General features: G+C 41.1%; 1 protein-coding gene across 1 annotated transcript in view; it reads left to right on the top strand.

The window, feature by feature from the left end:
• Positions 1–13,617, top strand: part of Stat1 (signal transducer and activator of transcription 1, 91kDa) — a 42,000-nt gene that overhangs the window by 23,728 nt on the left and 4,655 nt on the right. The window contains exons 13-23 of the mRNA XM_013028899.1: positions 521–550; positions 637–730; positions 1,688–1,729; positions 2,873–2,956; positions 3,497–3,595; positions 4,630–4,765; positions 7,577–7,626; positions 8,304–8,398; positions 9,075–9,220; positions 11,372–11,557; positions 12,681–12,756. Coding sequence (XP_012884353.1) covers positions 521–550; positions 637–730; positions 1,688–1,729; positions 2,873–2,956; positions 3,497–3,595; positions 4,630–4,765; positions 7,577–7,626; positions 8,304–8,398; positions 9,075–9,220; positions 11,372–11,557; positions 12,681–12,756 — 1,038 coding nt within the window. The remainder of the gene's footprint in view (positions 1–520; positions 551–636; positions 731–1,687; positions 1,730–2,872; positions 2,957–3,496; positions 3,596–4,629; positions 4,766–7,576; positions 7,627–8,303; positions 8,399–9,074; positions 9,221–11,371; positions 11,558–12,680; positions 12,757–13,617) is intronic.

Genomic DNA, 13,617 nt, shown 5'->3' with positions numbered 1-13,617 from the left:
GAACAGAAAATGGAAGCATAGATTGGACACTTTAGAAAGTCATGTGGCACAGAGCAGGACTGTCTTACCTCCAATGCTTGGCAAAGTGCCTTGCATGAAAGAAGTATTTAGTAAACAGAAGAAACTGAGACTTGCATTTACTGAGGCTCTTCCTGCCCATTGACTCTGCACAGTACCCCATAGACTTGGTACTGTTAGCATGTCACACAAGTAAGGCCCAGATGGAATCATTCAGTGGTACTTGGCATAGTGTGAATGAGCTGAAGGAAGGAGTGAGTAGATGAAAGAGCATTACATCCACAGGTATACCTTTGTTTTTCCATCTTTCATATATATGAATATATGCACACATATGTGCGTATATACACATATACTCATTTCTATTGCAGCTTATAAACTTACTTTTTAACCTTGGAATTTTTTTATTGTAAAGATGATGTACAAAGGGGTTGCAGTATGTAAGTCAGGTATATAGCTTATAAATTTAAATACAAATAAATGATAATATGTTTTTTTGCAGAGATGTGAATGAGAAGAATACAGTAAAAGGGTACGTGATACACTTTGCACTATGCCTTGGTATGTTTTTTGTTTGATAGTATGAAACATTCTAAGTGTTTCTGTCCTGCCTTGTAGTTTTCGTAAGTTCAACATTTTGGGCACCCATACGAAAGTGATGAACATGGAGGAGTCCACCAATGGAAGTCTGGCAGCTGAATTTCGACACCTGGTAGGGAGAGTCTGTCTTCCATCTTGATATGTCTGTCTCTGGTCTGTTAGGACTTTTGACACTGGAGCGGCACCCTGTGGCACTATGTGCTAGGGAAGGCCCCTGTGGACTTTCCAGACGAGGAAGGAGGGGACTTTCCAGCATGAGAACATGGGCATCCTGGTTCCTCCTTTTTCCCAGGACGAGTCACTGTTCTCTGCCAGTCTTTCTTCTAGAAACACTCTTTTGGGGGCTGTTGCAATCTCAGGAAAAATAGTATGTATATCTTAATCTGTTCTTGCTACCTCTGTAGTCTGTGACAAATCACTAAACTCCTTCTATGACCTCAAAGTCTAACCTTCTAAGTACTCCTTCTCTTATCCTCTCACTGACCTAGTGAAGGAGGGCCCAGTAGGTATTGTAAAAAGAGAGGCTGTGGCACCCTGTGTAGGTGCTGAGTTAAGGGAAGGTTGAGGAAGCACCTTTATCACTGACACCCATCTTGTGAACTCACAGACCTCATAGCTAGGGAATGACACAGTGTGAGACCCTTGCAACAACTTGAGAGTCTGAAGGAGTCTGGGAGGTGCCTTCTGGCCCCACATTGCTCCTTGAAAACCTGAGGGATTAAAGGCCATGTGAGGGCAGACTAAGTCTGCAGTCATTGGGCCAAGATTGGAAGACTGTTGAGGTAAGGAGGAGGAGAATTGCCTCTGAACCTGGGGGCACAAAAGAACTAATGAAGGTGGTTCTGGGATCATTGCAGGGAAGGAAGGAACAGAATACCCGTCCCCGCAACCCTCTGCCTCCATACCCTGGGCTGTCCACACTGAGTCAGGGTGCTGACTCATGGACCCAGACAAGGGCCAGTTTGCCACTCATTTTCCATTCTGAAGATAGTGTTGCATTGTTCTTCCTTCCTAGTTTTGACCTCGGGGATCAACGTGCAATTTACTAAAATGGTTTCTTGTTTTACAGCAACTGAAAGAGCAAAAAAATGCTGGCAACAGAACAAATGAGGTGAGTGTCTCTGGATTGTGAGTGAGGCCCTAACTGGGCATGTCTGTGTCCAGGGAGGGGTCAGGTCCTGGGGGGTCGAGGTTGCCTCACAGAGGGGTTCTAACTCAGTGTGGATGGGCTTTGGGCCCATGACAACAGTAAAGACGCTCTGCCTTCCTTGATTGTTCGCGCAGTCCAATGGAAGGAGCACGATGGACTTTTGTATTTTTTTTTTTTTTTACGTTCTGGGTGAGGAAATTGAGCCTGAGGAAGGATGTAGAATCTAGCTAGAGTACACAGAGAATTACTAGCAGCTGGCATACGAGGCAGCTGGTACTGAAGACTGAATGCAGGAAGTTCTCAGCCACTGTACTCCCTTTGTTTTTCCACAAAGTGATGCTTAAGGAGTTAGGGTTGTGGTGCATCCTGAAATGAACTGTGGACAAAGGACATGATGTCAAATTGTTTTGGTTTGGGGTGTTTCTGTCCTTTGCACGCACACAGCATGTTGTCATTCTACAGCATGAACAGTGGGGGTCACTAGAACAACGAATGAGACAAGCACTGACCTATATAGTTCAGTTATCTTTCCGAGGTAGTTTGCATGTAACTGCCTTTGTAACCTGGGTCTGGAAGCTGCACCTCTTTATTTCTAAGTTAATGTGGACTTTTAGGAAGTAATGTTTCTAAAGACACTTAGAAAAAGCTCTCATTTCTCCCCATCTGAGCCCTTTCTGACCTACAGAGTATGAGAATTAGCGCTGCCAGGAGTCAATCACACCTGAAACTCCTATGCATTTTCCCCTCTGCCTCCCTTTCTTCCCCACGAAGATCTGGGGGCTGCAGTCCACAGCCCTCATAAATAGACAGATAGCTGGGGGCTAGAAAGCCTTCCTTAGCTTGCAAATAAACCCATTAGAAAATTACTATTTCCCTGCTTTTTAAAAAATCTCTGAATCAATAACTTTTGGCATAATTTGAGACATCTTACTTTGAGAGAATATGGAGAAGCTGGGAATAATTAAATCTAAGGCAGATGATTTACTATCATAGCCTTCTGAATTATAGCTGATTAGGTCTAGGCACGACCCAGTTGGCTTTTGAGAGTTGTGCAATCTGTGAATGGATTGTCATGTTCTTTCTTTTTTCTCTCTCTCTTCTAAGGGTCCTCTTGTTGTTACTGAAGAGCTTCACTCCCTTAGTTTTGAGACCCAGTTGTGCCAGCCAGGCTTGGTTATTGACCTTGAGGTAAGGTTTCTAGTGTCCTATGGTAGAAAACTTCATTTTTTACTTAAAACTACTAGATATACTTTTTACTTTTCAAGTTTTAGAGTTATAGCAAGGGAAGGAGTGACACTGTTTAAAAAGAAAAGAAATGTACTCATTACCTGATTTACCTAATTGTAACCCCTCTGTACGTCACCTTTATAATAACAATATATATTAATTAGAGATACATATCATTGTAATTTTTAAGCTAATACTCTCTTGACATTAATGATCTAAGAAGCTAGAAATTCAGTTAATCAAATTCTGTGAGCTAAGTATTACAGTTGACTTACCTTATGTTAAGTTTTATATATTAAGCATCAGGAATTATTTCTTAACTGAAAAACTGATCACAGATAAACATGAACAAAAGCATATAGCTTTACATGATTACTTTTTAAGCATAAGATGTATACAAAATTACAAATATTCCTTTGCTTACTTTTGAGAACAAACATTTGTCTGAATGTGATAAGTTTGTGATTCAGGAGATTTCAAGGTCTTTGTCAACTTTTTTAGACAACTTCCCTGCCTGTTGTGGTGATCTCCAATGTCAGCCAGCTCCCCAGTGGTTGGGCCTCTATCCTGTGGTACAACATGCTGATGGCAGAACCCAGGGTATGGAAAACAAATTTGGATTTTACCAGGGATCAACCAAAATCCTGCATCTTAGCTACTGCTTCTCTAAAACAGCCTCTCATGGCCAAATATTGAGGAGTATGGGCAAACCAATGGCATTGCTACGGAGCTTGAGTAATTCCAGTAAATTAATGCAAGTGCATATGTTAGAAATGAAAACAATGAATTTCCTTCTATGTAAATGAAATCAGCTGAGTATGTATCATTTATTGTAACTTTAAAAAAAGTTTATATATATAATAAACACTCTAACAGTATACAATACTTCTGTGATCACAGTAATTTTTATATTTGAAGTATTTATATTCTTTAAAGTCATTAGGAACACATAATAAGCAAATAATCACTGTTCCTAGGTAAAATAGTTTCCTGTGAACCTGTATGTGATCACAACATTTTTTTTGTCAGCCCATCAATACTAAACTAATGTGTTTCAAGGCACCTTATCTAATATTTGAGATTCAAGAACACTGACCTTAGTACTGTAACTCACACTTGAATGAAGCTTATCTGATGCACATGTTTTCTCCATAAGGCTCATCTTAGCTTTCTTGTGTGGTTATCAGACAGCACGGTACATGGGTACTAACCGAATCACCAACAAAAATTACAAAATTACAAACGAGAAGAAAATTGTGGCACTAAACAAGTAGACAGATGGTACTTGTTTACAATGTAAGAAGAGCTGAAGGGAAGGCTAGAGTGTCTGTTTGGGCCACTTCACTTGGGAACCTAAGCGTTTTAAGTGCTATTATCTATGTAGGCATGACTTCAAATGACCAGAAAAATACTTTTGAGTATTGATTTTATATTTACAAGTAAACTTTACCATGAGTAAACAAATTCACAAATGTGAGTCAGCTAACATTGAGAATTTTCCTCCTGTGACCTTTTAAATGTTTCCATATGATAGAAAGTAGAACTGAACTTTGGAGTGGGCCCCATATGCGGCACCTTGCTTGTGACTGGTGGCACTTCTGTAACCCTCAGCTTTTTGGGTGTTTTCTTCCTAGAATCTGTCCTTCTTCCTGAATCCCCCCTGTGCACGATGGTCTCAAGTTTCAGAGGTGCTGAGTTGGCAATTTTCATCTGTCACCAAAAGAGGTCTCAATGCAGATCAGCTGAACATGTTAGGGGAGAAGCTTCTTGGTATGGCACATTAACTCTTTGTGTATATAAAAATTGAAATCTATTCAAATATTTCTACTTGCTATCTCTCTCTTTCTCTTTCTTTCCTCCCCCACCCCTACCCACCCCCCCTCCCCTGCCTCAGTTGTGGGGCTTGAACTCAGGGCCTGGGCACTGTTCCTGAGCCTCTTTGTGTTCAAGACTAGCACTCTACCACTTGAGCCACAGTGCCACATCTGGTTTTTGAGTGGTTAATTGGAAATAAGAGTCTCACAGGGACTTTTCTTCTTGGGCTGGCTTCAAACTGTGATCCTCAGATCTTAGTCTCCTTAGTAGCTAGGTTTACAGGTGTGAGCCAAAACTGCTGGCTCCTACTTGCTCTTTGGGTTCCCTCTATTCACTTTTTCATTAAAGGTAGATGAGTGTTAAAATGTGTTGGTTTTAAGCCAGGTGTCAGTGGCTCATACTATAATTGTAGAGCTAGTGGTAGAGCACTACCCTTGAACAAAACAAGCTCAGGAATAACACTCAGGCCCTGAGTTCAAACCCTAGGACCAACATCCCCCCAAAAGAAAGTGTTGGTATTTTATTGTATCTAAAGGGCAAGTTATACCTTACCTTAGAAAGAAATATAGACCTAGTAAAATAAAGAGCTTTATAACATTTCTGAAAAGTAATCCTAAAGAAAATTTTATTGGATTATGTACTGTATGTTATTTGTGACAGATATAAGTTCTTGATAAAAAAATATGGAGTGGTTAGGTTTTTTTTAAAATAATTGAAGTGTTTTTTTAAAAAGAAAAGTACCTGATAGGGTAAGAATAAGGTCTTAGGTTTATAAACCCAATGTTCTTGTACCTAGTGGGCCCCAGTGGAAAGAGATTGTCATCACCCCCACAAGGGGGCTACCTTCAGACCAGCAGTTCTTTCTGATGAGGCAGATTCTAGACAGTGGAAGATAATTCCGTCAGTGGGATTATTAGTCTTCCACACTAATCAGAAAGATTCATTAGCCCTAGCGTTGGATCTTTCAATGAATGGAAGTGAAAAAATTTTTAGAGCCAAGTGCTGGTGGCTCACGCCTGTAATACTAGCTACTCTGGAGGCTGAGGTCTGAGGATTGCGATTCAAAGACAGCAGGGGTAGGAAAGTCCATGAGACTCTTATCTCCAGTTAACCACCAGAAAACTGGATGTGGCACTATGGCTCAAGTGGTAGAGTGCTCACCTTGAGCTGAGAAGCTGAGGGACAGTGCCCAGGCCCAGAGTTCAAGCCCTACGACTGACAAAAAAAAAAACAAAAAACAAAACCAAAAACCAGCCCTTAGAAATATCTTTAAAATTTCATGGAGAAATCATATCCAGATTTACCTTTCTGCATGGCAGGATTGCATGGGCTGTAAACGCCCACGCATCCTTCCTAGCCAGATGACCCTCAGCAGTACCTCTCTCAGCCGGGCCACTTAATAAAAATTTTAAGGTCTCATTTCATTTTTGTATTTGATAGAAGTTAAGAGTGTGTGTTTTGTTGTTGCTGTTGTTATTGTTGGTGGTATTTTTTCCTTCTTTTTCTCTCTGCCTTGACTTCTTTGTGATTCCTTCAAAAATAGGTGGACTTGCATATTCTAAACTCTGAGCTTTCTCTAATTCTCTCACTTGGCTTATGATTTGCATCAGTTTCCCTGAGCCCATGTCCTTTTGTGTAAAAAGCTGAGGGAATCTGTAATAAGCTTGTGAAGACAAGTATCAGTTACATTAATCACCCAGGGATAAGCACTAAGATGATCTAAGTTTAAATTTCCAAAAACTTTCTGTAAGGTCTTTAGCAGTGGAAAATCCACCGAGTCAGTTGCATGAAGCAGTGGGAAAGGATACTGGATAGGGAGAGACTTGATGGAGCTTTTCCATAGAGACTCACAGAGAGGCCTTGGCGTAGTGCCAAAGACAAAGTCAGTTTGGAAGTCAAGATGATATGGTGAAACTTTAGGAGATTTGTCCTATCTTACGGGGTGGTTAAGGGAGCTGAGAGGAAGGGAACTGGTGTGAGGCTTTGGGATGTTTCTGGGATGTTTCCCTTAAAGGTCTTATAGTCATGGTTCCCATCCATTCCTTCAAGCCATTGAATTCAAACTAACTGCCGAGTTTGGTGGTTCACTTGTAGTGCTAGAACTTGGGAGGATGGCAAGTTTGAGATCATCCTGAGCTATGTAATGAGACCTTGTCTAAACAGATAAGGAGTTGGGTAGGTAAGTAGATAATAGACAGACAGGCAGACAGACAGATAGATAGATAAAGGCATGTATTGTGGTTCTTGTCTGTAATCTCAGCTATTCCAGAGGCAAAGATTTGGGGAGATCTCAGTTTGAAGCTAACATAGGCAAAATGATAGTGAAAACCCATCTCAACCAGTAAACTGCACGGTAGCATGTGCTTGTCATCCTCACCGTGTGAATAGGATCAATAGGGAGATCACAGTCCAGCCGTAAGCATGAGATCTTTTCTCAAAAAATAACTAAAAGCAAAAAGGACTAGGAATATGACACAAAGTGGTAGAGCGGCTGGCTCCCAAACTTAAGGCCCTGAGTTCAACCCCGAGTAATGTGGAAAAAGAAGAAATAATAAAATCAAATGCAAGTTTTAGACTGCTTTATGTTTTATTCTATGATCATTGCTCAGTTAGTTTGGCATCAATGTACTTGAGAATATCAGCCATGTGTATCAGTCTACCTGTGTGGGGTATTTTCTTTACGAGTAATTATAAGACTCCTCAGTCTAGCCAGAGCATCAGAATCAAAATCTGTGTGCTTAAAAAAGCTTCCTTTTGTTTGTTTAGGTCCTAATGCTAGCCCTGATGGTCTTATTCCATGGACAAGATTTTGTAAGGTGGGTACTGCCTGGGTTTGCTGTCGTCCGAGTTCTTTTCACTCTGTTGAAGCTCTCTCCTTGGTGTAGATGCTGTGGTGGTCAATTGCTTATTTTGGCACGTATATCTCCCCTCCGTGGAGCTCTGAGGGCAAGCTGTTTATTTTCCTTTAGTGCAGGAGGTTGGTCTCCACACAAACGCTGACAGGAAGCACCTGCTTGAGTGATAACATTCTTTCATATCCGAAATGAATCTTCAGTTCCCTCACACCAGCCTTTGCCCAGCAGGGTTTTGGCTTCGGTCATGTGAAATATGTGCTTGGCCTGCAAGACAGATGAGTTGTTTGGAGTGTGCTCAAACAGAAAACTAGCAGGAGAGAACAGTTGGACCCTGTGCTAGGTCACCAGCCAGTGCTCACCAGCTCAATCTGCTGGGCTTTACTAATGGAAGGGCAGCTTTTGTTTTCTGAGTCACCCTGGAAGTCAACCCCTGCTGGTTTGCTACTGTTTGAAGAGAGAAATGGAGAGCTCCAGGTCTGAATGCCATTAGGAGGCTAGGGACCCAGGCATTTCTCCACAAGGGATTACTGCTGCTCTGTGCCTGAGGTGGTGCATATGCGAGTTCAAATACCATGGTGGGAGAAGGTAGTAAGTTTAAGATTTCTTTGTTCCTAATACATACTTTTGTGTACTTTCAGGAAAATATTAATGATAAAAATTTTTCCTTTTGGCTTTGGATTGAAAACATCTTAGAACTCATTAAGAAACATCTGCTTTCTCTCTGGAATGATGGGTAAGGACCACTGATACAGTTTTTAAGTTTTGTTAGAACAGAATGATCTTGCAAGGCTGGACAGAGCCTGACTTGGCTTCAACATTGGACATATTTGTACACATCTCACAGAGACACATACTTATGTGCTATCAAGGCTTCAGAATATAAATATATATATATATATATATATATATATATTTGTAAAACTAAATTTAAAACCTTTTAAGTGCCCTTCAAGCATCTACTCATTCAATAAAAAATACCTTCAGTACCTACTTATTTGATTGCCCCTTAGAAACATAGTAAGTTGTGTCCATGACACAACACATATTCAACAGAAGTCCTAAACTGATCAAATATATCGCATAAATCTGAAAGCATATTGTATGAATCTTCTGCTCCATATAAGAGATGCCTAAATGCAGACATTTTCATGGGCTTTTTGGATCCATTAATTCCTGAGCACCTGTGACAGCCCACTGATGTTCATGTTGGTTTTCCTTTCTACTTGTGGATGCACATGTATAAAGGAATGCTTCCTGAAGTGTGAATTAACTTTACTTGAAGAATAGTATAGCTCGTTTTATCATATATTCTCTTGTTAATTTGTAGTCATTTTCTTGGTTTGTAAGTTGACATGAGAATTCAAGTCATGATTGAGCTACAGAGTGCCTCTGTCATTCTTGATACCCAGTTGCATTGTGGGCTTTATCAGCAAGGAACAAGAACGTGCTCTGCTCAAAGACCAGCAGCCAGGGACGTTCCTGCTGAGGTTCAGCGAGAGCTCCCGGGAAGGGGCCATCACATTCACATGGGTGGAGCGGTCCCAGAATGGAGGCGGTGAGTAAAAGGTGCTGGAGCACCTGCCTGGGCACAGCCCTTGTCTGAAATCTTTCTCCATCACTGCAGGTAGCCCATGTGGGTAAAGAGCTTTGGACATGAAATTGCCGACCCCATGCTTAGCTCAAGTGAACCCTACTCCTAGATGAGGTGCAATAAACCCCTATGAATATCAGTGATTCCCTTCCTAGAACATACTGTGGAAACAATAGTTATTAAAAGAAAAGGTCAAGTCCTTTCTGTCATATTTGTTATCTGCAGATCAAGGATGTGAGTCAGTATAATCTGTAACCACTTCTTGGAACAGATCACATTTCCCACAGCACAAAATTCCAGAGTCCCTCAGTGCAGTGTAAACTGGGTTGGACCAGTTCTTACACTCCTGTTAGGATGAACAGGATGAAGGGACTGCTGGAAGGAGCTGTCTTTAAGCACAGCAGCTGCACATTTATCTCTGTTATATATTGGCATTTTATTTAGCCAAATGAATCTGTAGCCCAAAGACACTAGAAATGGTGTTATAAAACAGGTTTCTGGAAACAGGTTAACAGAAAAGATGAAGAAATGACAGTGCCAAATTGATTACTTCCATGGTTGCTTATAGTTTGCTTAGAGACTGAGGGAACAGTGGATTTATCCCAGTGGCTTTTAGGTTTTCAGTGGGTAGGTTTTGAAACAATGGAATACCTTTATTGTTCTATTCAATTGTTCTTCTGAAAAAGCCGGAGGGCTGGGATTGTAGCCTGTTGTAGGCTGCTGTTGGGAACCTGCTCATTTTCTCTTTTCCCTGGTAACTCATTTCCTGAATCAACTGAGAGGTGGAGTTAGCAAACCAATCCGTGAGAAAGAAAATGCTTGGCACCCAGCAAAGTTTAAGGCTAAGTTACAAAGGGCAGCTGTAACTACCAAGATTTAGGATACCATAGAGTCAGAAGTTCTAGGAAAGCCCAGACCACTGAGCCTCAGCTTCTGGGACTTGCACATCCAGAGGCAGCTTTCTGGATAAATTAATTACAAAGAAGGTCCTGAAATAGGTCTGAAAATAACAGAAGTGATTGAATTCTGGTTTATTAAAGAGGAAAGGTAGCATAGGATCTTTTTGTGTTTCAAAAATTGTCTTCTAGGGCTCGGACGGTGGCTCAGTGGTAGAGCGCTTGCCTTGCATGCCTGAGGCCCTGTGTTCGATTCCTCAGCACCATATAAGCAAAAAGAAAAAAAAAAGCCAGAAGTGGCCCTGTGGCTCAAGTGGTAGAGTGCTAGCCTTGAGCTGAAGAGCTGAGGGACAGCACCCAGGCCCAGAGTTCAGGCCCCATGACCGGACCCAAAAAAAAAATTTGTCTTCTACATATAATCATTATATATTTTAATTAAAAGATGTTTTTTGGTATGAAAAGAAATAAACCTTTTAGTAACTAATCCTATAGCGAGAGTGGGGAACCTTTTTTTCTGCTAAGGGCAGTTGGATATTTATAACATTATTTGAGGACAATATAGAATTATCAGTATAGGCAGCCAATGAGAAGCTTCCATTCTTGTCCTAACATGTACCAAATAATATCACTGGCCTTATTCAGCCACAAGCCATAGATTCCCCATCCCTGATCTCGGCATGAGCTAAGATGACCCCGTTGATAATTATTTAACTACCTATGGGCAATGTTTTATTGAAGATGTAGGCTTTTAAAAATGTTTTGGCCAGCCGGGCGCTGGTGGCTCACGCCTATAATCCTAGCTACTCAGGAGGCTGAGATCTAAGGATCACGGTTCAAAGCCAGCCCGGGCAGGAGAGACCGTGAGACTCCTATCTCCAATAAAACACCAGAAAACCGTAAGTGGCGCTGTAGCTCAAGTGGTAGAGTGCTTGCCTTGAGCTGAATTGCTGAGGGACAGCACCCAGGCCCAGAGTTCAGGCCCCACAACCGACCAAAAAAAAAAGTTTTGGCCAGATTTATGAATAAACAAATAATTGTTAATGATGTGTGAAGATTGACTTTGCTTTTCCTCTTCTTAATGCATGATTAAAACATTCAGATGTAAAGATTGTAGTCCACTAAATATATGATAACTCCAGGCACACTCAAATCTGTGAAGTCTGCAGAGCTTTGCTTTTTCTCTGTTGTTTGGGCCTCACAAAGGTTTTTTGTTTTTTAGAACCTGAATTTCATGCAGTTGAACCCTACACCAAAAAAGAACTTTCTGCTGTTACTTTCCCTGATATCATTCGCAATTACAAAGTTATGGCTGCTGAGAATATTCCAGAGAATCCCCTGAAGTATCTGTATCCAAATATTGACAAAGACCATGCCTTTGGAAAATATTACTCAAGGCCAAAGGAAGGTAAGTGGGTGGCAAGAAGCCACTGCCTGAAGAGAAAGCACAGCGCAGCCCTTCCTGGTAGTAGAGTGTTTGTTCTCAGCTGTGTCCTTGACATCGCATAGGTGGAAGGTGCCAGCACAAACGCCCACAGTGCTGACACCAACCCACCACTCTGTTCTGAGCTGGAAACAGTAGGCTTTCAAACTATAGCGTAAGTGGCATGGTGGCCCCTACCTGCAGTAGTAAATTGTTAGTTCTAGGTGATAATACTAGGCTGTCAGTTCTAGGCTAGCCTGAATGTTCAGGAGACTCCATCTCAAACACAAAAAAGTCAAGCATAGGGGCACACACCTATCATCCCAGCCACACAGGCAGTATAAAAAAGAGGACTTTGTCCAGGTGAGTCAAGATATGAATAGAAGGCCCTAACTAAAGTAAAAATGGTTTTGTTGGGGGAAAGTGAAGGAAAGAGTGACGTTGTCCAAGTGACATTTTATTCATTACCTGATTCATTAAATGGTAACCTCACTGTCAAACACCTTAACAATAAAATTATATTTTAAAAATAAAACATTTTTTAAAAAGGCTTTGGGCATGGCTCAAGTGCTTGCACAAGGTCCTGAGTTTAAATTTCAGTACTGTCAAATGAAAAAACTAAAAGAAACCACAATCTACACTCAGTGCAGTTGGAATAAAATGGATTCTTTGGCTTGATTTAGCTAGGAAGTCATTTGCCCAGCTTCCTATTTTAGAGCTATTGGGAAAAAGCCCACTCTGGTACTGTGAGTCTGTCACAGTATCACTTTTCCCACATGAAAAGGGTAAAGGGTAATAATTACAGTTAATCAACTCATGCCAGCCTGCTTGTGTTAAAATTTAGGACACAGGTCCATCAGTAAGGGGCTTCATCCAAATGGACCCAGTTACTGGTTAGATCCTAGATCCTTTTTTCTGCTAGTTGCTTCTGCCTTCCCACCAGAATTTTAGGTGACTTGAAAAAGGAGATCATGACCCCCTAAAGATGCAGAACTCTTTTAAGTTGTCTAGTAAAACAAAAGAATTTTGACCCTCACCCCAAAATGTGCTTGTTCTGTTCTTGGATGATTTTTGCTAAGGCAAAATATACACATGTGCTTGCTTCTAGCTCCAGAACCAATGGAACTGGATGGTCCTAAAAGAACTGGCTACATCAAGACTGAGTTGATTTCTGTGTCTGAAGTGTAAGTGAACACAGAAGAGAGGCATGTTCGGAACCTTTAGCCAGTCTTGATTCTGGCTGGGGCCTGTTGATTGTACTTTGCTTGCATTTTGCTTTTCCATTGTAATTGCTATAACCAGCTCAGTTGGACTTGTTGAAAAGCTCTTACCTAGAGGTTGGGTATCACTGCTTACCAGCATTTTACTTGCCTTAAAGAAACAAACAAGACAAAAAAATATGAAGTTGTGTGTAAGAGATACAATTGCTCCTCAAACTGATACTTCAAAAAAGTAAAAATAAAATGGACAAAAATTGATGAGTGGAAAAGTAAGTTCTTTTCAATCTAGACAAGGCCAAAGTCATGACTGAGATACATTTTTTTTTCCTCCACTTGCTTTTATTTTGTTGTTTCATTTCATAAAAGGTAGAAAAAGTTTTGGAAAGTCATTGTCAGTTATTTGGCCTGCAGCACTGTCTTGGGGTGAATGGATGTAGCCTTCATGTAAAAACACTCTGTGGAGCAGCTTTATCTGCATACAAACTTCAAGGTAGGGATGAGGGACTTCCCAGACATTTCTCTGGTGCTTTTTCTGTACAGGGTAAGCCACAAGGTCCTGTCATGCAGGGTAACACTACACGTGCTCACACTGAGGTTTCATCAGGCAACATGGCACAGGGTCTAGGCTGGCTATTGCTCATTCACATCTAAGTCTAGTACATCCCAAGGGGCCGGGCCAGGGGCATAAACCTCCCACAATCTCTACTGTTTCAGCTGTGTCTTATATAGTAGGTACTTTTCTGGAATAAAAATGAAAAGATCATGCAAATCACAGACAAAAGGTAAAAATGTCTGAATTTTCACTGCTGCCTGAATCACTTAAGT

Source organism: Dipodomys ordii, unplaced genomic scaffold (genome assembly GCF_000151885.1).
Source record: "Dipodomys ordii isolate 6190 unplaced genomic scaffold, Dord_2.0 Scaffold5, whole genome shotgun sequence".
NCBI classification, from domain to species: Eukaryota; Metazoa; Chordata; class Mammalia; order Rodentia; family Heteromyidae; genus Dipodomys; species Dipodomys ordii.
This window is presented reverse-complemented; position numbering and strand designations above follow the sequence as displayed.